Source organism: Salarias fasciatus, chromosome 4 (genome assembly GCF_902148845.1).
Source record: "Salarias fasciatus chromosome 4, fSalaFa1.1, whole genome shotgun sequence".
NCBI classification, from domain to species: domain Eukaryota; kingdom Metazoa; phylum Chordata; class Actinopteri; order Blenniiformes; family Blenniidae; genus Salarias; species Salarias fasciatus.
This window is the reverse complement of record NC_043748.1, coordinates 6156281-6181183: the sequence shown is the minus strand read 5'-3', so window position 1 is coordinate 6181183 and position 24903 is coordinate 6156281. Positions and strand designations below refer to the sequence as shown.

At 44.4% G+C, this 24903-nt stretch overlaps 1 protein-coding gene across 1 annotated transcript; it reads left to right on the top strand.

Moving 5' to 3' along the window:
• Positions 1-8604: 8604 nt before the first annotated feature.
• Positions 8605-24390, top strand: ppap2d (phosphatidic acid phosphatase type 2D). Its single transcript, XM_030090530.1, has 6 exons — positions 8605-9150; positions 19911-20068; positions 20190-20476; positions 20613-20670; positions 22357-22533; positions 22761-24390. Exons 1-6 carry the CDS (start codon positions 8943-8945, stop codon positions 22863-22865), a joined length of 993 nt encoding a protein of 330 aa, XP_029946390.1. The 5' UTR covers positions 8605-8942; the 3' UTR covers positions 22866-24390.
• The last annotated feature ends 513 nt before the right edge of the window (positions 24391-24903 follow it).

Below are 24903 nucleotides of genomic sequence, written 5' to 3'. Positions count from 1 at the left end.
CCAGAATGCTTCAGCGGCATCATCGCTGTGTCGTTGTTGTTCTGCGAGTGGAGAACGACACAAAGCCACATCTTGTGCTCAGATTATGCTAAGCAGACAGGCTTAAAACGTAGACCAACACAAAGGATCCAAACTTATACAGAAAAACTCTTTACTCAATTTTAAGTGAGTTTAGTTTCATGGGGAATATCACCTTTAGTTTATTCTGAATTATATATTTACTCTGAAAAAAAAACAAGCAAAGGAAAAAAAAAGCTTTCTATACGGCTACATTCAGTCATCTTTTTCACACAGATCAAACCAAAACAAGCGTGTAATAAAATTTTAAAAATCTTTCGCCCCGTTTGAGTCATGGCAGGGGTCTGTGGCCCACAGACACAGCTACCGTTCCCTCCAGCTGTGCTACTGCCAAAACCACAAGAAAGAACAGATGCACTGCACAAGACGTCTCCTAACACGCCGACATGTATTTACCATGAGAAAACTCCTGCTACGCATTGTTCAAATCTGAAAAAAATCAAACCTATGTCTCACTGTATCACCATCAACACGTACATAATCATTAAAGCTGAAGTTACCTGAGGAGGTTTCACCAGGCCGTGGTGTCCCTGAGTGAACATGATGATGATGAACACAGCCTGGATGATGGAAATGATGGTGGTCCAGACCAGGAGGATGCAGAGCAGGGAATGCTGGGTAGACTGAGGCATTATCAGTCCGCTGTGGAGGTTGAGAGCCGTCTAAGGTCGGGGAGCGCAGCAGCACAGATGTTAAGAAAAGATGACTTCACAGGTCCCGAGTTTCCTCTGCTGCTCACCAGAGCCGCGTGTGTGCGCGTGCATGCGTGTGTGTTTGTGTGTGTGTGCTGGCTTCCTGAGCACCATGTGTGTATGTGATGAGGACGTTTTAATTTCTGAGTGTGCTCTGCCCTGCTGAAAGTAGGAGGAATCCAGATGGTACTTTCCCCTTGAAGAAGGCAGACAGAGCCGGGCCAGAGAGCACCTGCAGCTGGGGACAGGCCCGCTCCCCGACTCACCACAACACACACACAGAAAAGAGGAACAGCACTTAATACCAGGGAGAGACGGAAGGAGTGGAGAAATCTCAATCAAAATGAATCATTCACTTCCTGATTTCTGATTACTTTTTTTCTGTGAATTATTTGGGACCGTTTTTTGCGTCACTATTGTGACCCAATTTGGGACAGAAGGCAAGAATGACAAAAAATGTCAAGGAAAACATTTTAAGTCACTTCCTTTCTGAAGGAAGTGACAGAATATTTGTATAAAGATCTGATAAGTAAGCACAACATAATAATTTCTACAATACAGTCAGTAACCCACAAGAGTTCAACCACATTTTTATATGACTATCAGTTTGAAGATCTTCCACTGAACTTTATCATTCCTCATCTGGACCAACAAAGTAGAGCAAACGGTGAAACTACAAGCGGAACTCATAAAATGTCATGATATTGTAGCGACCGCGGGGGTCGCTGGGGGCGCTAGAGGGCCGCTGCCCAGTGGACTGTGTTGTGCCGCAAGGCACCCTGGGAAACGGGACTGAGTTCGGGGGCCGTTCCGGGCCATTTGTGTGTGTTTTGTGATTTATTTGTGTCTCCCTTCATTATGGTTGTGTTTTGCTTATTGTTATGTGCTGTTTGTGTCCTTTTATTTTCATCATGTGTCGGACCGTGGGCCAGAGGGGTTGCTTGGGGAGTGACGTGGGGTCTACGGGCTGCGGTCATGTTATTTCGGGGTGGGTGTGTTATGTTCCCTTGCTTGGTCGTTCACAAATTATAACTTTGCTCGTCTTGTTGCCCGAAAGTCGTCGCTCTGGAGGGAGAGGCACAGCGGGTCCTCCTTGACTTGGTGCCTGCAGAAGAGCGGATGTTGCCCGCATTAATCACCGCACTTGAGCGACGCAACAGAGGTCGCCGAGAGAGAGAAACTGAATAACCGCTGTCGCCGAGAGGGACAGAACCTGGGCTCCTTCGCCGCTGATGTGCAACTGTTAGCGTGGCGGGGTTATCCTGCCTTTCCCGTGAACGTGCGGGGGGAACTGGCCCTCCACACGTTCCTGCAGGGACTCACACCCGAGCGGTTGCGGCAACATGTGCAACTCGCCACTCCGCAGACCCTGGAGGAGGCCCTCCGGGAAGCAGAGCAAGCTGAGACGATCCTCTCCACGCCGCGGGGCGGCGCCACATCACCGCCCCGGGTTCGACTGGCTGACACCGCCGAGGAAGACACCGAAGCAGTCCGCCAGGCACAGCGCTCCACATTGCCCCAAACAACTCGCCGGGGGTGCCGTGAAAGTGACGGCTGCTATCGGTGTGGTGAACCAGGCCACATTGCGAGAAACTGTCCGGCGCCGCCCCGAGAAGGCGAGCTCCGACGATCGAGAAGCGGGGTGGCGCTATGAGGAAGCCGACCATCGACCCCCGCCGGGGCCGGTACACGCTGGTGCAGAGCTGCGGTCAGGCCGAGGAGCTGGTCTGGTCCTGCTGCATCGACACCGCAGAGAAGCGTCATCCTGGGGACCCAGGATTGCAAGCGTCGGCCGAGCCGAAAGAGACGCTGCAGAAGAAAGCAGACTGACGACTCCGCCCATTCATTGGGTAGAAGCTGGCAACGAAAGACCTGGGACTGTTGGCGCGGAACCCCGGCCAGGACCGGCGCCGGAGGGTCCGCGTTGCGTTTCGCGCCGCCGGAGACGGCCTGGACTGTTGGACTCTTTTGAGAACTTTTGTCCCTGGGACTGAAGGGTTTCGGGGACGTTAAACTCCTTGGGTGGGGGCTGTGTAGCGACCGCGGGGGTCGCTGAGGGCGCTAGAGGGCCGTTGCCCAGTGGACTGTGTTGTGCCGCAAGGCACCCTGGGAAACGGGACTGAGTTCGGGGGCCGTTCCGGGCCATTTGTGTGTTTTGTGGTTTATTTGTGTCTCCCTTCATTATGGTTGTGTTTTGCTTATTGTTATGTGCTGTTTGTGTCCTTTTACTTTCATCATGTGTCGGACCGTGGGCCAGAGGGGTTGCTTGGGGAGTGATGTGGGGCCTACGGGCCGCCATGATGTTGTCTCGGTATTGGTGTGTCATGTTCCCTTGCTTGGTTGATCTCACAATAAAGCTTTGGTTGAAAAATAGAGCAGACCATGCCTCGTCTTCTTGCGCGCAAGTCGCTGCTCGAACGCTACAACATGTTTACTGTTTGCACTTCTTGAAAATTCCCACCTGCCTCTAAATTCTGGTTGAGGTCAGTTTGTGTGGTTTCACTTTTTCTGTCTGCGTTTCACCTGGGGAAAGTTTCATGGTGGCAAAACAGGATGGGCTTCGGTTCAGGTATGTGTCATCAGACTGACAGCAGGACTTGCAGAGAAATCTTCCATCTGCGGTGTCGGCGTGTGAGTGGAGCAGGTCAAGTAACCCAACAAACAAACATGCCCAAACATGTCCTTTCATAAATGTTGAATTAGCTATATGTGTTGTGTGTGTATATCTGTTCAAGTATGCATAGACTTGGACACAGAATATCTACTTTGTGTGAATGTATTTTGATAAAATATAGATTTAATCAATTATTTTAAATATGTATGTGTTTGGATTTGTATGTTTTGACATCTCTTAAATGAATTATTAAAAAAAAAACACACACAAAGCAGGGTGTAAAAGTTCAGTTTTTGTTCAATTCAAACTGAATGAACTGAATGGAAACGAAGAGGAGCAGGTGGATTTTTGAGAGTTTTTGAGTGACGACGTGTGAATATTTAAGGCAAATTAAGGAATCACGACTGTGTGTCATCTGATGACAGCAGTGATGGAAATTACAAAGGGAGTAAAATGATTTCACAGATGCTTATCGCTGCAGATAACTGATACTTTCCAAACAAAAGACAGAACAACGGGGCAGTGCTGAATTAGTCATTTATAATTACTCACTCAAACCAAATGACACAAGCATCAAAAAGTTGGTGAGGATACATTATTCTAATTATTAACAATGGAAACAAAGACACTGACTTGAAATAATAACAAGTGAGAGAATGGGATGTAATTGTTATGAAAGAACAAATTAAGAAGAAAATCAGCTACAGGAATGTTTTGATGGAAACACCATCATTTTCATCACATCGGCCTCGTGTTCTGGAGGATTATTGAATTCACGGTAACACATGACTTGAAGCGCCTGGTATAATACATTATAGGTACATTTATAATGCCATTATAACATGTGTAGCTATAGTTATAAAAAATCATAAATGATCACAATGCCAGGACCTAACCCTAACCCTAACCCTACCCAACCCTAACCCTAACCCTATGCTGTATAGTGGGTTATAAAGCATTGTGATCATTTATGAGTGTTTATAACTACTTATAATGTGTTACACCGGGTGCTTCCAGTCAAGTGTTACCGAATTCACTGTTGCATGTTTCACCACATGCTCCCCACTGTACATCAACAGTGTTGTTACTTCCGCCCTTTTCTTCCTGCTATATTGAAGATTTACAGCCATCTAGTGGAAATAAATCAATAATGCACAAAAACAGCTGATATAAAGTGGGTACAAAAGAAAAAAAAAATGCTTCTCCACAAAATGCTTAGTTATTAGTTAATAGGGTTTTTTTTTCAATCTTTGGTTGATGAAAAGTGCAATGCAGAGTAAATCACAGCTTTTAATACTGTTACATCGGTGAGGGATTTCTCAAGACAAGCCACAGCTGGGAATGCTGTGGTAAAGACATGTGAGAGAGTTTTACTCTATAAAAATAAATGTATACTGGAGGCATCATCTGTGTAAATGCTCGGTTTCTCTGTGTCACTGTGACACACATTAAAAAAAAACATATTTTTATTGTTTTTCACTTCCTCTTCTCCCTTTTCCTTTCCGACCACTGTTTTCTCTTTAAAGTGAATGCAATTTCATGGTTTCTCAATTCTGCAAAGAGATTAAAAGACCAAATTGTAAAAAAAACAAAAAACAAAAACCAAAGCTTATCTAAGCAGCTCCAATGGCCATCCAGATAACTCTCAGCATGAAACACTGGCAGATATGTGAAACCTCTAAAGTGGTACTTTGATAACCGGCTTCAGATCCTTGTTGTTTCCATGCTGTTTTGCTCAGAGGGCAGTCACACCGGATATTGTAGCACTGAAGAACGAGAGCTGGAGAAAAGCAGGAGTGAACGAGAAGCTAAGATTAACCTCATGAAGAGCGGATTTAAAAAATGTCAGAATTACAAACTGCCCTTCGGTGACTTGCTCACACTGGGCTGCACTTTATAATTCACATGCAGCTCATCGAATTCTAAAAAAATCCAAGTGCCAATGTGAAATAAACAGACATACACCTGTATTATTTTTGCTCCTCCTCTAGGATAACCCGGAATTTCTCTGTTTTCTCAATTTAATTTACTTTATAATCCCCAAACCACAATCAAGTGTTGTTTTTATTATTTTCTGCAATATTAACTCAGAAATACTCTCATAACAACTCATAACATTTCATTTCATTTCACTGTCTCTCCTGTTTCTCTCTATCCTGTCTATTCTCTGTAAAAATGATCTGGGTAGTTCAAGTTTAAATGTAATGCTACCTAAGAAGTTTCTCTACCTTCTTTCTATTACCGTAACTTTCATTTTTTATTCCTGCTTGTCTCTCGCGGCTCTGTCTCTCGACACACTCAATGTGTCTTAACAGCTCCACCATCGATCTTACGGTCTGACCTTTCAGGTCATCATCCTGCGGACAGATTGATACCTTGTGCTAAAATGAGTGCAGTTTCTTAACCCTGTAATACCTGAACCTCGAGTGTTCAACCTAACATCTTTAACTCGTTCACATTTCTTTCCCACACTCAAAGACATCTGACATCTGCAAGGATAAAAGACATTAGAACAAACTGAGGAAGACTTCACTGGAGCCAAATCTACACAAATCGAATGCCTCATTACCTTCAGCCTGGTTCCCTACAACTCAGAAAACAACATAGAATCAACATCAACATGACTTCATTTCCCATTAATAAAACTGAAAGTTCGCACATAGGGCCTGTATGTCACTGTTTACTGAAAAATAGAAACTCTACAGTGGATATACATAATAATAAACAAATATAGGAAGTTGAAATTCAGTCATTGATCGGATTCCAAAATAATCAAAAGTGTTCCATGTTGTCTTTGTGAACGCTCAAACCAAAAGACCACTATTAAGTAATGTTGTTATTGAGCCAACTGTCAAGTTTCAATCCCTAAAGTATACAAACATGAAAAAAATTGCTTCCAACACACACCTTTTCTGCCCCCGCCCCTGCCATTCCTAAAGGTCTGTCCTCCAACACACTGACCTAATTGTCTCGGCTGGTTCATCTTCATTTTTATAGTCTGGTTTTAATAATTCCATCACAGTTTAAGTCACATCATAATCTCTTCTTCTTAAGTCATTATTCTAGTTTTCCCTCTTTGTGAAATCATGACCACAGACAGATCCCTGACCTTAATCTGGGAAAATGTTTTTCCGGTATGTCACCTGGGTGAGAAGACAGTTTGTCTTTAGCGAGTCGTAGGTGTGTCAGGCTTTGGGTTCGTGGTTTAGATGACTAATGTTGATAATAATGTGGTATTATTGACGAAAGAGCTCATCGAAAAGACTACTTTTTCATTTTACCCATTTGACTGTACGAAAGTCAGACAGTCAAAATAAGAGAAAGACAAAGACATAATATACAGACTCTGTACTGCAGAGTTAGGATGACTGACTGTTACTCTGAAGAGGCTGTATGCAGGATGTGGTTCAATCCCTGGCTGATTGCCACCCTTTGCTTTTACAATCTGTGGTTAAGATGAGTCTTGTTGGAAGCAGGATTTCAATTTCCCCTTAAAATGACTTTATTCCTTATTTGAGCTGAAAGTACCCTAACTGTATCACACTGAAAATGACTGGAGATAGAATTTGTTGTTTTCATATTTTCATAATTAGGAACTACTGTTCTCACTCTGCCATCTTCATTTGACTGAACTGAGCTCCATCAGTCTATTTGTTTATCTTGGAGGATTAATATGATTGATCACTGCTATGCCGTACCCAGTAGAGTATGCACCGTGGATCTTTACATATAATGCTTACATGAGTTAGCGTTTCAAACTCACTTGGAAGTATATTTCTCCAAAAAAAAAAAAAAAAAAGATGTTTATGAAAGAAACTAAAAACAAAACAGTGTGCAAAATATGATGATATAAAGGACTCTGTGGAAACAAAAATCTTAGTAACACCAAAACAACTTCAAGTTATTATTTATAATTACTATTTAAAATAGGTTGAAAGTGTTTTGCCAATTCTTTGGACAACTGAGTTACCCTAATTTATTATTTGTAAAGTTTTTTTTTTTTTAATCTGAGCTACAATTTGAGAAGATCCATGAAGCAGCTGTGCCTCTGTCTTCACAGTAGGTGGCAGGATTCTACAAACCAAAAGTCAATAGGGTTAAAATGAAAGATCATCTATTGAATTCAAGAGCCTGCACAGCTGAGGCTTAAGAAATCAGATATGATCTCTTTCAAAGCCTTCAACGTTTTGATGAGGGAAGAACAGGGCATAATGTGCAGATGGTGTTTTGAGGAGTTTACTGGCAGACAATCAAACAGCCGTCAGCATTGTGGGCAAACAAAAAGTCAGGAAGTGCTGTACACCTTATTATGATGAAGTAACTAGTGCTTTGATGACTTTTTTTTTTTTTTTTTTTAAAAAAGGACATAAAAACTAAATTTGATTTTCCCCCCGCTTTGTTAAAACTGAGTAAAAGTATGATTTAATTGTGCAGTCTAAAAGAAAAACATCTAATCAAAAAGAAAAAAATGTGTGGCAGAAGTAAAGAACCAGAAACACACAGTCTTTCTGGTTAATACAAATTAAATAATATTCCATGGTACTTTAATATATTGTTTTATGTTACACTTTGCGAGTGTGTGTGTGTGTGTGTGTGTGTGTGTGTGTGTGTGTGTGTGTGTGTGTGTGTGTGTGTGTGTGTGTCTGTGTGTGTGTGTGTGTGTGTGCCAGTGTAATTTTTTGTTTTCTATTTTGCATATGTTTGCATTTTCTTTCAAATCATGGTTTGATGTGTCTGGAAGAAGTTAGTAACAAATCTATTACCTAATTAAATACGGTATTGACTGTAAAAGTAACAAATACTGAACTGAATAGTGTTTGACAGAACATTATTTTTTTACTTGAGAGCTTTGATCGAATAAGCTGTAATAACTTGAGCATAGTATTTCCAGGACACTTTTCACCTCTGGAAACGAGTCCCTGAAAAGCCCAGGACCTGAAGCTCTGCGTGAGGCCTCGTCGGATGCTCCCAGACACGGACTGGATCGAATATGTTATGAGTTTGATCGATTAAAATCGATTTGTACTATTTTTTTACAGCACAGAAGCAGCTCAGTCAAACAATACCGGAAGTAGTATAAAATATTTATTTCACAATAAATGCATCACCATCCGTGTGCGTGTCTATGAGAGCGACGTCTGAGGGTGACGTGCTTTATTTTGAAGTTCCGCGCGCCAGACTTCCGCATCTCATTAATGATTAGTGACATGTGAATCTCGGTCTGCTCAGGACGTTTGAAGACCGAACAGCAACGCTCCCTCTCACAAAGTTTGTTGTGAGCTGAGGTTTTAGTCGCCTGCTGGCGCGACCTCCTTTCACCACTTCGCTCCGGTTTTCCTCCACACTGCGGCTCTTTTCATGACAGACGCGTTACATCTGCTCCGGAGTGCTGCTGTCAAACTTCAAGCTGACATGGATTTGCTGCGCCGAGGAACGGACTGAAACTTTTAGAAGGGAATATATTTTTTTTTTCGTTATTCTTCTACAAGAAAGAGGAGTGAAAACTACTCTGAGCCACTTTCAAACAAGTTCCAGAGGACTTTTCTTCAGCTGGAAACATGCAGATGTTCAATTCCACCGGCAGTCACACCAACACACTGCCCCGGGACGCGGAGCTGCAGCTGCGGTTAGCTGATAGCGGAGGAGCCGGGGAGGGGAGGGAGAATGGAGCCGGGAATCACTTTCTCACCCAGCCCGAGGAGGACAGCTCGTTTTGCACCAAAAGAAAGATGCTGGTCGGTCTGGATGTAATATGCCTTTGTGTCGGTGAGAAACAGTTTTTTTTTTCCCAAGTATAAATGAAGACTGTTATTCATGTGTAACGAGTTATACATAAGTTATCACTGCATACATGTGTTCTTCAATTGTTTATTTACTCCTCACACGTCAACATTGGCTTCTTGTAAGACAGAACGTTGGTTTTCGAGAGGAAAAACAAACAGTGCATTGGACGAGGGGTTGTTAAACTTAACGAAGCAGCAAAGTATTTTCCAAAAAGTCAAATGGAAACTGTTGAAAACTTCAGGATGGAGGAAGGAGCGGGTGGGAGAGGAGAGGAGGGGAGCGGAGGGGAGGGGGGCTCAGTTGGCAGCAGCAGAGTTGTCCCGGGAATTCATCTGTTCCCATGGTAACCACCCCAAGTTCCCGGGAGAAGAACGTGGGAATTGGGATGAAAACATGCCTCGTGCGGCATGGACATCTGAACCCCTCTCACTGCATGATCACTCAAAACTATTTTACCAAACTCAGCAGGGTGCCTGTTTATCATTCAGCAGAAATAAGATATCTGAAACAACATGTTGACAGTGACTGAGGGGACACCCTCACAACCACAACAAAGGAGTGGCCTAAACTGGTTTTCTATAATTATACCTAGAAATGACCTATTGATAGGATGTAATAAGCAGCTTGTGTCAAGTAATAGTTGTTTTGCTTGGAACTAATATGTTAGTCTGATTTGTTTTGGTTGGTATTGTTTAAAAATGTGAAAAACTATTGCAAATTGGTGTCTGTTGATGGACGTGCAAACAGAAATCACAAAACCTAATTTTGTGTAATCTAACAGAGTTTTTTTTTTCTTATAGAGTTCCAAAACAGTTCTCCTTTCACTTGATATATTTTTGACTGAGTCATAACAAAAGTTGTTTGTCATGGGCTCAGATAATGTTAATAGTTCAGGTCAAGTTTCATTTTCATTCAGCATCATCATTCAGTTTGGCAGGAATAACAGTTGAATAACTACAGACGTCACATGGCTAGTGTTATGTATTCTCTCTTTAGGTCCGTGAAGTTCAGGAATTTTTACAGTGATGAGATAAAAGTTTTCTCCAGGAATTCTGGAATTCAAACCTTTAAAATCCCTGACTTGAAAAAATGTATACCAAATAAATTAGTTAAATTTGCAGAAGTAATATTGTAGGCTTCATTATCAGTAAAAACTTTCATAGTGCTTCACATATGAGCATATTCTTGGATCTCTGCTTGCCCAGTGTTGATCTGTCAAGCAGAACACAACTGCAAAAACTAAGAGGGATAAAATAATTTAATTTCTCCTTGAAATGTTCAGGTTCCAGAGATAGAACAATCATTCAAGTGAAGGTAACTCAGTTTACATTTTATGTTTCTCAAGTGAGTGTAGTTTTCCCACCTCTGTATAGCCTAGCAGTCATCAGGAATCCTCTGTAAGCTTAAGAAGTCATCTTGGTGGCTACTATATACCCGTTTTGACGATGGAAGCAAAATATAATATCATGGGTTTCATGTCGTCATCTCACATGACTGTGAAGGGAGTACCACTTTAGGCGATTATTCGGACCGGCAGCAAATAGAGAAGCAGAACCCGTCGAGGCAGACTGACAGGTCTCAGGCATGTTGGCAGTTAAAGCATCACGAGCAGGCTGGCAAACAAAACAGCAATGCGAGGCACTCGGTTTCATTGGCGCGCTATTCTTAAACCCTGCAGGTATGCTATTAGCACTTAACTCTGCACACTTCTGAGTAGCTTTACTCTGGATTTAGGAAGTGGGCAGCAATCTGGCACCCGTCAGCACAAGCGTGGAAATGGTCTTTCTCAGTTCTCCTCAGGCACAAACTAGCAGGCCACTCGCCTATCCCGCAAAACCGCATGCCCTGAAACTTTTTATTGTCCTCGGACTAGATAACGACAGCGAAGCAGAGGTTCCCCGCTTGAAGCTGGACACATCTGAGAGGATTCAGAATCTCTATTGTTCTGAAAACCAAATGATCCAATAGCTTACGTCTTTTCTATTTTTATATTATAATTTAGTATGAAAATACAATATTTTAGAGGTTTAAAAGACGCAGTTGATCTGCAACCAGATGTGTGGCGTTTTGGGTTCACATCCACAGCATGCATCACGAGGTGAATCGTTTATTACACCATGTGGACACAAGGGCATGCTGCACCTTAAAATCTATTGCAGTGTTACAACTATTCTTGTGAATGGGAGTGCTTCGAGCTATTAGGTTACTTATCAATTCCCATCAGTCTTCCTGTCGGTCTCAGTCCTGCCAACCATCACGATACTTATCAGCCAGGGCCTGACGTTGACTCATCCATGTGCATTTGGCAGTGAATGTCATCACTTATTGGGAATGAATTGTGCCCTTCATTTTCACTTAATCTTCTTATCTCTGACTAACCCGATTTTCCCTTTAAAATGCCATCATCAGTTCCCCTTAGACAGTTGACCCGCCAGCATTATTCATCCTTTAAAGGGGCTCATTCACAACTGTAGCTGTGGAATTCACCCTGAAGCGTCTATCCTCATTATGTGATCATCTGAAGAGGAATCCCACCACGTCTGAGATTATCTCTGTCTCCCCGTGTGTCTGAAGTATTTACTTTACATTCACTGTGGCCATGTAAAGTTAGTCTGTTGTGGTATTGCAATGACCTTTAATCTGTCTTTTGAATGGTGGTATACTGAGGAAAGTACTCTTACCATATAGCTGCGCACCTCTTTTAGTCATAGGACTGCGCTGCTCTTGCTTAAGACAGATGTTTTACAACAATCTGGTTCAGATCTGTGCCATTCAGTTCCATGTGAGGTGCAGAATAAAAATATCTTAGTCCATTTAAGTGCTTACATGCATTCCTGTTAGCACTGTGGGGGTTTCACTAAAAGGGAGTTGACAAAATCAGCGCCCTGTGGCTGCATCTAAGATCTAGTGTCCGACTACCCAGAGGTCAGGGGGATTTGGGTGTTTGTCGTTTCTGACAAGCATGCAGGGACAGGCCGTTCCAGCCTGCCCTGCTGTTTCCCTCCTGCACAGGTGGTCTTTATGCTGTCATCACCCCAATAAAGCCATTTATTGACACTCCGTTGGGTAATTGGGAAAAGAATAGAAGTGGTGCTTGAGAACCCGCCTTCAGCTTATATGGTTCATACTCAAATGTTGCCATTGCCTCCAGGTTTGACCTTCTTCTGGAGGTCAATTACCAAACGGCCTCAGTTTAACTCTGGACTGACATGCGTAAGAAGTTAGTGTGCTTTGAATAAGTGCCTTAAAAACACATTTAGAGATGTGAATGTTTCTGTTAACCAAAAGAAGATGAATTTATCCACTCAGTCCTTTAGCAATATGTGGATACGAGAGACAGGGAAAGCTGGTATCAGTCGATTATCATTTTGTGTGAATGCTTTTTGTCTTAGACATGAAGCAGCATGCCAGGACAACAAGGCTCGTATCTACCTGAGTGATCTCCACTCAAAAAGCGCTCCCTCTTTCCAGCTTATCTCTACTTATACATCCTTCTCGTTTCCCGCTACCTTTCTTCAGACAGGCTCTATTTTGGGACTGATGGTGTCCCAGCGAGGTGTGTGTGTGTGTGTGTTTTGAGCTGGTGGCGGGGTTATGTTTGAGGATTTTTTTGTTCTGTTTTTGTGGCACAGAAAGCTGCCAAGTTACCGAGACAGCGAGAGGCCAACACGTCACAGCATGCTGCTTTGCACAGGCCCAGAAATATTACATTTTCTCTTACGTGTGTGTGTGTCTATTTTTACGTGTGTGTGCACGCGCCTGTGTGTTTGTGTGCGTGTACCTTTTAGTAAAAGTGTGGGTGTGGATGTTTGTCTGCGTATGAGTCATTATGGCTGTTAATGCAGACTCCCTACTACAGCTGCCATGTGCGTGCTGTTTGTTGACAAATTCGCCGGTCCTGTTTTGCTGCACGTCTCAGGATCTGAAGTTATGGAACACACTGGCGTCACTCCGCGGCTGACAGATGGAGAGCCATTAAAAGTGGCTCCGTCACATCATTAGCGAGTGGAAGAAGTGATTTTGCTCACCCGGCCTCGTTATTATATTAATGTATCTGCTTCTCGTTCGACAGCGTGCAGAAGTTCGGGAATCCATTAGGTGCTGCCGCTCTTCGACAGACCACACAGACCTATTCACTGTACTTTTGCTGCACGTCTTTCTGTGAGCCATTAGTACGCCAGAGTCATCCCAGGCCTCACAGTATCTCACAAGTCAGGAAGCTGAGGGGCAAGTGAGAGCCTGAATGAGTGAGCAGCCCCAGGGAGTGAGAGCAGAGTGGAAAGAGGGAGACAGGGTTTGAGGAGCTACAGTAGGGGTCAGAGGTCAGACCCGTGGGCGCCTGAGGGATCGCATACACAGCTGTCTGTTTATGTCCGAGTGAGGAAGTAGTACTCAGAAATGCATAGGAAAGGTTCAGACAGCAAACAGCTTCAAATGCACTTTTAATGAGACAGCTGCAATCTTCCCTTAGAAGACGGTTCCATAAGTGCCCAGGGTGGTCCATAGGTATTAGCTGTAATGAGTGAATGAAGATGTGTGTAGCACTCTAATCCTCAGTGCTCATTAGATGGAATGGGTGTGATGAGACTCAGCATCAGACTCTGTACCTGACTTCAAATACAAGCTGCAGTCCTGTCTTTGCATCTGTCAGAACTAATGACTTGTGCTCTTCTGTCTGTCCCCCAATAAGGAGACAGAGACAGCGCCTCTTGGCTCCATTGCTCGGTTATTCATCATCCTGACCACTTTATCATCATGTCACACCTCACCTGCCGGAGTCTTCGTGCCATTTATCCTCTCAAACTGAAGTTGTTGTGAAGTTGCTCCAGCTGCTCGTCCCCCTGCAAACCAAGACACTGACAAATCAGCCCTGCAGCCCTCAACTCTTTCCACACATACATCACGACCGCAATGAGTCCACTTGGTGGCACATACCTCAACAGCAGTCTGTAACCGTGTTGTTCTCACGTCGCAGACAGCCAGCCCTCACCTCAGAGCGCACGCCCTTACCTTCACACCACAAAACCACCAGAGAGCCGCTTTAAAGTTTCCAAGGTACATACCACAGCGGCGGGTCCTTTATGCTCCTGCTGAAGTAGACAGGCAGACAGGCAGCCCACTTCAAAACTCACCACTCATACCCTGAGCTCCAGAACTGGGCTCCAGGAAGCAGGTCAGTGAAGTGTGGAGAGAACAGAAGCAGCTGTGGGAAGCATGTCTCCACTGGCCAGGGGGGAACAGCAACAAGAGCGAACTCCTCTGGGCGCAAGGTGATGGCAAAGCCACTTTAAGGCCATTGTACTGGTTGTTATAAACACTTCTATTACAGATATTTTTGTAATCATGCTGGTTTTATTTTGCCACATCTAAATTTTTTATTTTAAATTAATGAAAATATCAGAATTTGTTTGTGATTCTGAACAGAAGATGGAGCTGAGCAGCACAGCTCACCGGCCCCTCTCAATCTGTGAGGGGGACGCATGATGATAAATGAAACTAAAACAGACTGTGTGGAGTCCGGCTGGAACAGATGCTGATGGTAGAGGATGATTAACAAAGAGCCAAGACGGCTCCTCGGTACCCCTTTGTTCTTGGATGCCATCAGGGCAGACAAAACACAAGAGTCCCTCAGAACAATCCAGCTAATTATGGAGAAAGAGATAGGTGTGTACAAGTGCAGCGGGCCAGTGCTCTTCCTCGTTACCTGGATTGGACCACCAAGGAAGAACAGGAATTTCTACACTAAGCAGAATAGGCTGTATATTATTAATGTTTCTTGCAGTTTAATGTTTCCAATCTGAATCACGCCCTGAACACGAATGAGTTCAACTGTGTTTGTATATTACTTTTGCTCCAGCATAACAGCGTTTGTATCTGACTGCCAGTCTGTGTATGTGTGTGTGTATGTGTGTGTGCTTAAGCTTTTGTCACATGCGCTCTCTGAAAGTTTCTGAAGTCTTGAGGCAGATTTTTGCAACACAGAAAATTCTTGGTGCTGCTGTTTGAGTACCTGACGCACATTGGAGAGGGATTAGATCAAATAGCAAATCAAGACAAGCTTACAGAGACGCCGGCTTTGTGGAGTGAACATTTTTATTGCACAAATTTTTGCTCAAGCCCACCCAGTTCAGCTGCTGACGCTGTTTATGAGCATGCTGGGCGGACTTTTGTGCGTCTCCCTATAACGTCGTTACAAGGGATTACCGTGCCTGCATGACTTCAAATTACGCCAACAGTGCCCGAGCTTTTCAGAAGGTGATTTAAAGGTAAACAAGCAGCTTAAAATTGAGTTGGGAAACTTTAGCATTGGCGAGATGCTGCGGGGGCCCCGTGAAGGCAGACCACCCATGAAAAGCGCTGTATACCCGACAACTGGCCAGCGTTAAACTGCGGGCCAGATGGACCCGGGATGACAAGTCACTAACCGACTGTCCTCCAGTTCTAACAAAGGGCAAATGTGGAACGAGGTCTGTATCGTCAATTAATATCGGGTGCTATGAAGCAGCTGATCGTTACCGCGGCTTAGAAACAGCTTTAGGCTGTGTCATTCTGATCTATGAGGTTGACCTCTCTGTTTGTCAACAGCAGCGCCATCAGAGGAGGTAATGCTGGTCAGTGAACGGAAGTGATCTGTTTGTCTTGATGCATGTGTTTTGGATTGTTTGATTATTCATGGCTTACTGACTCCAGCATGGTTTATTTGCTTGGTTAATTTTTTTTCCAGGTGCAGTTTTTTTTTTTTTTTTTTTTTTTTTTTTTTTTTGTGGTTTGTTTGGTTGTCTGTTAGTCTATGTGGCTGTGGCTTTGGTTTGTTTGCATCCAAGTGTGGTTTTTTATGTGCATGTGAGTGTGCTGAGTCCCTATGTGTGTTGGGGGGTATTCTGCTGGTTGGGGCGGGGTCGTGTTTACAGAGCGGGTCCCAGCAGAGCCCAGATCTCTGACCCTCACATTCCAGAACCACCACTAATCGCCTCCGTCTGCTGTTCTTCGTGGAGAAATCCTTGGTGCATCTCTCCTGGCTCCATCCTTCCAGTTCTCTCTCTCTCACCCCAGTAATACTGGCCTCGCCGCCATTTGTCAATTTTCTATCCTCCTGGCCAGGGCACTTTTAACCCAGTTTTTCTTCTGACACTGTATTGATTAAAAGCTATTGGGCAATATGACCTTAAAGCGTTTTGATGAATAGCGACTATTTGCCGTCTTTTATTTTCACTTTTCTTTTAACTAGCGCACACACACTCTCTCTCTTGCTCTCTTTTTATGTTTTTTTTTCTTCTTTCTTGCGTTAGTTGTTGTTCTCCTCTCACAGTGAGCTCATTCTGGGCTGTGGTCATAGATGTGTAAATTAGAACCAGAAGAGTTTCTCAGAGTGAGGCACATATCCCCTCTTCTCCTCCTTCTCCTTCTCCTTCTCTCTCTCTTGCTCTCTCTTTGTCTTTCTGTCCCTTTTGACTATTTGAAAGCATTCCTGCTTTGAATGTTTGGCCCAGTAAGCAGCACTTTTTGGACCGGCTGTGTGAGCCGACCCACTCCTCTGCCTCCTCCTGGATCCCCTCGCAGGCCTTCCTGCTCTGGCTCTCTTTTGAGCATGCCTTGGCCAGGTGCAGAGGTTTGCTCACAGCTGCCTGACAGATGATGTGAGAGTCTCCTGAGTGTTTTTTTGTGTCTTGTTGTGAGAGCTGTTTTCAATGTAATTGCTAAGTGTGGAGGTTGACCGTGACACAAGAGCTGGCGGTTTCTATAGGATTGTGCTGTTATTTAAACTTTAGACGCTCACCCTCCCACAGTTTTGTGCTGCTCCGACATTTTGCAACACAAGTCCACCTGAGGTAAATGTTGTGTGATTATGTTATTAAAGCTTGGCAGCCAGCCATGCTGCAGCACGCTGACCGCTTTTCCCGGCATATTGGTGGCAAGTCTATACATGGATGTAACACTAAAATGGGACAACATAAACCATCAGTATCAGCAGGCAGCAGATCATAAAATGCACCTCCATCTCGTTCAGTACTTTATAGGTCCCATTAGACCATATATATGTATTGAAAATTGATCCCTTTAGAAATCCATGTTCCGGCTGCAACTGCAGCTTGTTTGGACCTTAATGGAGACACTATCCATTATCTGTCTGTCAATGCAGCACGATATAGATTACTGGGAGAGGGCAGGCCATATTGTGGAAGCCAGGGATGTATAGAAGCTGTTAATGGATGATGTGGACTGAAAAGCTTCACATGGAGCCTCTTTTTACCACAAAACTTATCGCATTACAGCTGAAACATTCGATTTGTGTATTTGATACCAGGATCTCATCAACATCAATAAATGATCAAAAACATGTGTTTGAAAGAGCAAATTCATCATGACTCAGTGTGAAAACTCAGAAAACTCTTCAAATTGCGTCACACGTTTGTTTTTTTAGGGGGGAGGGGGGGTCATCTAAAGCAGTTTGTGCAATACAGTGTATCATGACTAAGTGAAAAGTCCCTTCTGAATGAGAGCCAGGGAAGAACCAGATCACAAGACTGCAAGTCTTCACATGGTACACTCAGATATAAATGTTTGGACTGAGGAAATAAAAAATAATCATGACCAGACAAGCTTTTTGGACGTGCCGATTGAACAAACTCACTTTCAGTAAGGGAAACATAATGTCCAGCAAAGGACTAAACTCAAAATTATCAATGATCTTATATATTATTTATATCTTATACATATTATATTACGTGTTGACTTTCAGTGTGGGGTTCTTATATTCAAATCCTTGTTGCATGAAGGTGATATGGCAAAAAAACTGATCAAGTCTACTCTGTAAATTGAAATGTTTAGCTGTGGTGACCTCTGTTAAAGGGAGCGGCCAGATAGAGGCTTACATTATCATCAAATAGCCAATAAACTCATTGTGCTGTTGTAACAGAATGTCTAGCTCCGCCGTACTAAAGGCTAAAGGCTAGAGCGTCAAATTAAAACATGAATGGACACATTCACCTTAATTGCTAATTCTCGAATACACACAGCGTGTGTGTACATCACCTGTATGCAGATGTGATTCATTACGTGTGAGGCTGAGGTGAGCGAGGGCGTGTGTGAGATGAGCGCCTTGTCGACGTGGCAACTGGATTGCATCGAGCGAGAGATCGGGGTCAGATGAGAGGTGTTTCCTATCTCTCCCGCCTTCTCTGTTGGCGTCACAGCCTCTGCTATCTGTCTTCGGCGTGTTTCCCTCCTCTTGGCTTCCTTAACATCTACCGAAGCGTATGGAGTGCAGCCGGTTTCCACCATTGTTTTGTCTCTCTGATAGGTCATCTTGACACACACACTTCTGCCTACAGTTTAAATCTCTTTCACACACATTGGTTGGCCATGTCAGATTATATCTTGGGCATATTTTCATGGCTTTTGTATGTGTGACTGTATTTCTTAAGACACTTTGTTTAAAAAATGGGGCAATACGCAAACTTCAAACAGTGTGGCCAATGTGGGGAAACCGCGGCGGAGACTAATTATCTTTGTGTCTTACCTTCAGTCAAAAATACACATGGCTAAAGAATGGTTTTCAGGCCATTGTCTGTGTGTCTGAGTGTATATTGTTGTGTCAGTCCTCTTGGCCTGATTTTAAACGTGTATCCTGTGCACAGCTCTGTCACGTAGGCTGAGCGATTCCCTGGCAGGAGCAGTGTTTGGGCCTGGGTTTGTTCCAGCCAACCAGCAGGCCCGGGATGACAGGGAGCGGCACAGAGGTTAATGATTAGTCCCATGTTCTCACTGCATTCCACGGGGTGACAAGGGGACATGGGATAAGGGACAGAGAAATAGACCATGCTGGGCAAGTCCTAAAAGAGGTTATTAGTTATTAGTTTGAAGCACAAAGCGGGATAAGAAGCTGTGGAGCTCAGCCCTCACATGGGGAGGGGGGGGGTACAGACCTTGCTTCCCCTCTTGTAATTAAAATGTTGCACAAGTTTTCACCCGTGAACTTTCCCCTCCAAACTGCGAGGTTTGTTTGCTGAAGCTGGCCAGGCCTCGTCTCCTCTCACCTGTTGAAGGTCCCCTATAATTAGCAAGCGGCCAGGAACTGCAGTGTCGTACGAATGTTAGCGCACAAATTGTACTGATTCACGTTTGACCAAAGCAACAACTGCAGCTCATCTGAGAGTTCCTGCGACAGTAGAAAAAAGTCAGAGACATAGCGTGTGTATGAAAGTAGAATGTGCCAGAATGCAACATTATACTTCATACATCTTTGTACTTGGAAAACTTAAGACCTGAAAGATCACTTTGTATTTTTCTTTGTACATTGTATATGAAGCTGTTGACTTTTCACCGGGACAACATGCCATTGTTAGACTTCTGTCTCTATTACACAGCTCTTCAGTGTTGTCTTTCAGTATGTTAACTTTCTCTGTGTTGTGCTCCTATGCATCATGATTTTCTGCTTTGTGCCGGCCCTTCACCTCTCCCCTGATCCTCTGGTGGAGGCAGCTATGTCTGGAATGCTTGATTCCCAGGAATCATGTCACCAAATGATTAAAATACATAAATGCAGCCCCCACCGATTATGTTACATGTCATGCCATTCTCCCGATAGCCGGGACAAAGCCGCCTTTGTGTGGAGTGAATATGCCAATTATCTTCGCATCTTGATGTTTTTGGTCCCCGTCCACCTTCTTCCATATTACACAGACATTAACCGAGCGATCTTTTTTTCTTCTTTCTTTTTATCTTCTCCCACATTTCATCAGCCTCCATCCCATTTTTTGCCTGCGAGTTGAAGGCGGTGACTCCGTACAGACGAGGCTTTTTCTGTGGCGACTCCAGCATCACCTACCCCTACGTGGAGAGAGAGGCCATCCCGGACAGCCTGCTGATCGCTGGCGGCATCATCATCACGGGACTAACAGTAAGTGTTCATACAGTGCTCAGTGTGGGTCGAAAACGACTCCACTTACTTTCGCTGCACTAATATTTGTGCAGCCGTGGGATGTGACTAACCAGTTCCAGTTGTCTCGTTCCCTCCTCAGATCGCGCTGGGCGAATGCTACCGCGTGCGCTTCCGGGGGGTGCACTCGCGGGCCTTCGTCCGAAACCGTTACGTGTCGTGTCTGTACAAGGAGCTGGGGAGCTTCCTGTTCGGCTGCTGCGTGGGCCAGTCCCTCACCAACATGGCCAAGCTGAGCGTGGGCCGCCTCCGACCCAACTTTCTGGCGGTGTGTAACATCACCTATGCGTCCATTAACTGCACTCCCGGCAGCTACGTGCCGGAGGCCCCCTGCAGGCAGCCCAAAGCAAAGATGGTGGAAGAGGCAAGGTGTGTGTGTTTTAGGCGCCACGTGTTTTTTTCATCCTCCAGAAATTAATTGTTCACTGAGGGTGGAGCACACTCTGGCTTCACTCGCATGGTTAATGTGTATACCTCATCCTCTTCTTTTGCTCTCGTCTTTCAGGAAGTCGTTTTTCTCGGGCCACGCTTCCTTCGCCATGTACACCATGCTCTATCTGGCAGTAAGTCACCTCTGCTATGGAAACACATACACACACTCTCTCTCTGAGAGTGTGACCTTCACTCTCACCTGATCTCATGTTGTGTAATTACAGTATTTGGCACCGTGTTTACACAGTTGGGGGAATATTTCAGCTCTAACTTTCTTTTTCGTTATTAAAGACAACACAAATCCCCAGAGGCCAAAACCAGTGCCTGCAGCCATTAACCAGCCTAATTAAACATGCGCTAGCACATACCAAGACATGTGCTGTTAAACAAATTCATGCTTCCTGATCATGAGGGAGGAAATCTTTGAGCGCGGCGGCGGCTCTCTCCAGGCATCCTGCTTCCGAGTGAAAGAGCTGGTGAGACAGCGAGCAGCGAGGAGGGGGGCTGAGGGGGGGTTAGAGAATGAGGCAGAATGTTTTCCACAGGGAACATGAATAGATGAAGAGACTCCACAGACAGAGGAGGCCTTGTTGTGGGTCTCATTTAGAGGAGGGGGTGGAGGGCTGAATATGCCCGCTGAGAGATCGACAGGCTTCTTTCAGCAATAGACACCCTCTACCCCTCCACCCTCCCCCCCAACTCTTCATCTTTCTCCCACACCGCAGTGCCCAGCAGTCAGGGGTACACTGTGAGAGAGAAATGACAGTTTAAAGGAGACAAAAGAACATTTTCCACGATGAAAAGTTCACATTCCCCGTGTTCACAATCACGAATCCCCAATTAAACAGGTAAATTATTTTAACTAGCTACATCATAAATAGTAAAACGGAAGTAGACCTTTTAAAAATTTGCAGAGAGAAGAGAAGAAACTGAGAACCTCTCCTTCAGTTTGCACTCGTGCACTATAGATGTCCAAATGAAAAGCTCCTTTCTCAGCATCAGAAGAAAGACACCGGTGAGGACGGCGAACTGAATGAAACAGAATAAAAAAGTGGAGAACATAAAAGAAAGAAGTGGTTAGAGGAAAAACAAGAACGTTTCTGTTTGTTACAGCGAGTTTCTATCCCCTTTTTTATACCATTGTTTCTACACACTCACTCACACACACACACACACACACGCACACACACACACACACACACTCTTCAAAGCACAAAAACACAGCCGCGCATGGCGGTTTGCTGCCGGCTGGAGTTTCAATAGACTGCAGAAAACCTGTAGAGAATGTGTCAAGCCTGTAGCTACATGCCGCCTCCACTCCGGCCAGCTGCTCGCGCGCGAGGCAGGAAGAGCGACACCTGCTCCCATTCGGGAGCGGAGAGGGCGGGAAGGACGTGGCGAGGGTCCGCTTCACCGCAGGAATGCAGGCCACATGCTCTTCGGTGGCTGACGGGCCCAGACAGACTTCCAGCCACTTCATGAAGCCAGCCCCGCATCTGCATCACGCTCGCCCCGTGACCCCGTTCCTCCCCGACACAAACATCCATTCTGAGCCGTGGCGCTCATGCAGGGGATGAGGATGAACAAAAGGAGGAAACGCGGTCGAGAATGTGTTAATGAAATCATGCCTTGCTTCTCTTTCCCCTCTGGGCGGCGGGTTGAATGGATGTTCATGACTTACTGTGTTTATAGAACATGTGAAGTCATTAGACACGATTACTGCTTTACGATTGTGAGAAAAAAACACACACACTATCACGCAATTGCTCTCTTTATGTATTGAATACAATACCAATATTTATCTTCTCTGTGTGCAGTTCTACCTGCAGGCACGCTTGTCGTGGCGAGGAGCTCGGCTACTGCGTCCATTAATACAGTTCCTCCTGGTGATGATCGCCATCTACACCGGCCTGAGCCGCATCTCGGACTACCGCCACCACCCCACTGACGTCCTGACGGGCTTCATCCAGGGAGGGCTGACCGCATACTGGGTGGTACGTTGAGAGTCTAAACAGTAATGAGTTAATCTTTGTCGTTATGGAATTTGTTTCTCTCTTCCCTTTAATGACTGACTTATCTCAAACAATACACTCCCTCGCCGTTTCCTCACCGTGACTTATCCATGTGGTTATAAACAGCAAATGATTGACAGCATGTGTGGTCTGTGTATCTTTCCTAATGTGTTTTTTTTTCTCCCCCCACCCCCCATCTGTGCCTCCAGGCCTTCTACATCTCCTCCATGTTTAAGCCCTGCACCCGTCCAGACCTGTCTCCCACCAGCATGTCCCTGGAGAGCCCACTGTCCAGCCAGCAGACTGTGTGTTAGCAGGTGCTTCAGGAATCAGGAAAACGGACTGTAGAAATACAGGCGCAAACAGCAAACAGCACAGGCGAGGAGCGGCGACAGGAGGGAAACCGTAGTTTAAAGAAAGGGAACCACATGAAGAGAAGGATACGGTGAACGAGTACGATCTAATACACACTACACGTACGGGCGTGATGATGCACACACACACACACACACACACACACACACACACACACACACACACACACACACACACACACACACACACACACACACACACACAATCGCATTCATCTGACACATTCACACACTCACACACACGTGAAATACATTGTAAAGCACAATTGACTAAAAGTCAAACCCGTCCAGTGAAAGAACTGCATAGTAGTACAGATATTTTTTATATATGTATATAAAAAAAAAAATTAAAGTATATTTTTCAAGAGGATTTTTAGAAGCTGCTAACATTGAAAGTTGCCAGTTTGAACTTGTTTCCTTTGAGACGGAGGCCTTCGGTGTGTGAATTCTGTTCTCTTTCAAAGCGGAGCTGGCCACTCTTTCGTCTTGTGTAACAGACGTGAACAGGCCAGCCTCCCCTTTGTTTTCGATCCTCCGCGAAGCCTGGAAAACATCACCCACCCAGCAGCTGTGAACTGAGACCATCCGACCTCGGCGAGTGCCGCTCCGGTCACAAAGTGACACGACCGGCAGTGATGAGGAACGAGAACTGGCATCCAGTCCCGACTTTCTTTACCTAACCAGACCGCCCTCATCACCATGACTAAACTATAACCTGTATGTAAGCGAAGAGAAGCAGTATTTGTGCCGTTATACAATCTTGTACTTCTGTCCCGATTAACCGAGGCAGCGAGGGGAAGAACTCTGAGCAGGTCGCTTAACCTTTACTGCCACTTTTCTGTACTAACCACTTTGACTGTGTCTCAGAGCTGGAGGCCTGACTGAATTTTGTAACCTCTGACTTTTGCCCCTGGACTCCAATCTCTGAGCTGCACCTTGATTTATGCCACTCTTGACAGGAGCTGTGGGGCTGTGACCCCGGCGGCCCTCCTGCACAACTCAATTAATAGCACTTGAACATAGATAACAGAACCTTCTAATTATAGTCACTATTATATATTTTATCACAAATTTGAATAATCAGTGTTTATTTTTTGTTATTGTCAAGCTCATACCCTTTTTTTTTTCTTTTCTTTTTTTTTTGAATCAATAATTATTCAAACTGAATGTAAATAGCGATGACATTTTATAAACCACACAGAACTTCAAGAGTATTAGTTCAAGTTTTGGACAGTTTTTACATGTGTGTTTGTATTTACGTCTGTCGACCAGGTGCAGGGGGTTATTTCGTGTACCTGTTGTGTAACTACTAGACTGAGCCACAGATATGATCAGAAAGCTATATTTTTTTGTGTTCCCAAGTTATTGTTATTTGTTCGTTCTGTCTGTGAATGCCACATTGGCAAAAAAAATAAATAAATAAATAACCACTGTACTCAAAAAAAAAAAAAAAAAAAAAACCAAACCATTAAAATGAATGTTGAATGTTTTTAACCTCTTCTGTTCTCCATTATTTTTACTGTCAGTCGGCTGAAAAGTCATGTCTTTACACACACACACACACTCACAATATTTAATTATCTCTGTCCACCCACAAGTTAGCCATTTATCTATTTATTTATTTCAGCACAGACTGCAAGGAGGCAAGAACATTTAGGCTAAAACAAAACATAAATGTTGAAATAAGTGATTTAACCGTGTATTATATTTGGATACTTACCCTCTAGTGCACTCCCAGTTTCCTTCATCTCTCTCTCTCTCTCTCTCTCGCTCTCTCTCCCCTTCATACTCTTCCTCGCTCTGCCCCTTCTCTGCACTCGGTTCTTTTCAAGTGCATTGGAGCGTGATAGACTGTTTCAGGGGGTCATGCTACCATGGAGATGCTTAGCCAGATACAGGTTGTGGCGTCAAAGGCATTTTCTTTCATTTACTTCTCTCTCTCTCTCTCTCTCTCTTGCTCTCTCTCTCTCTCTCCAGC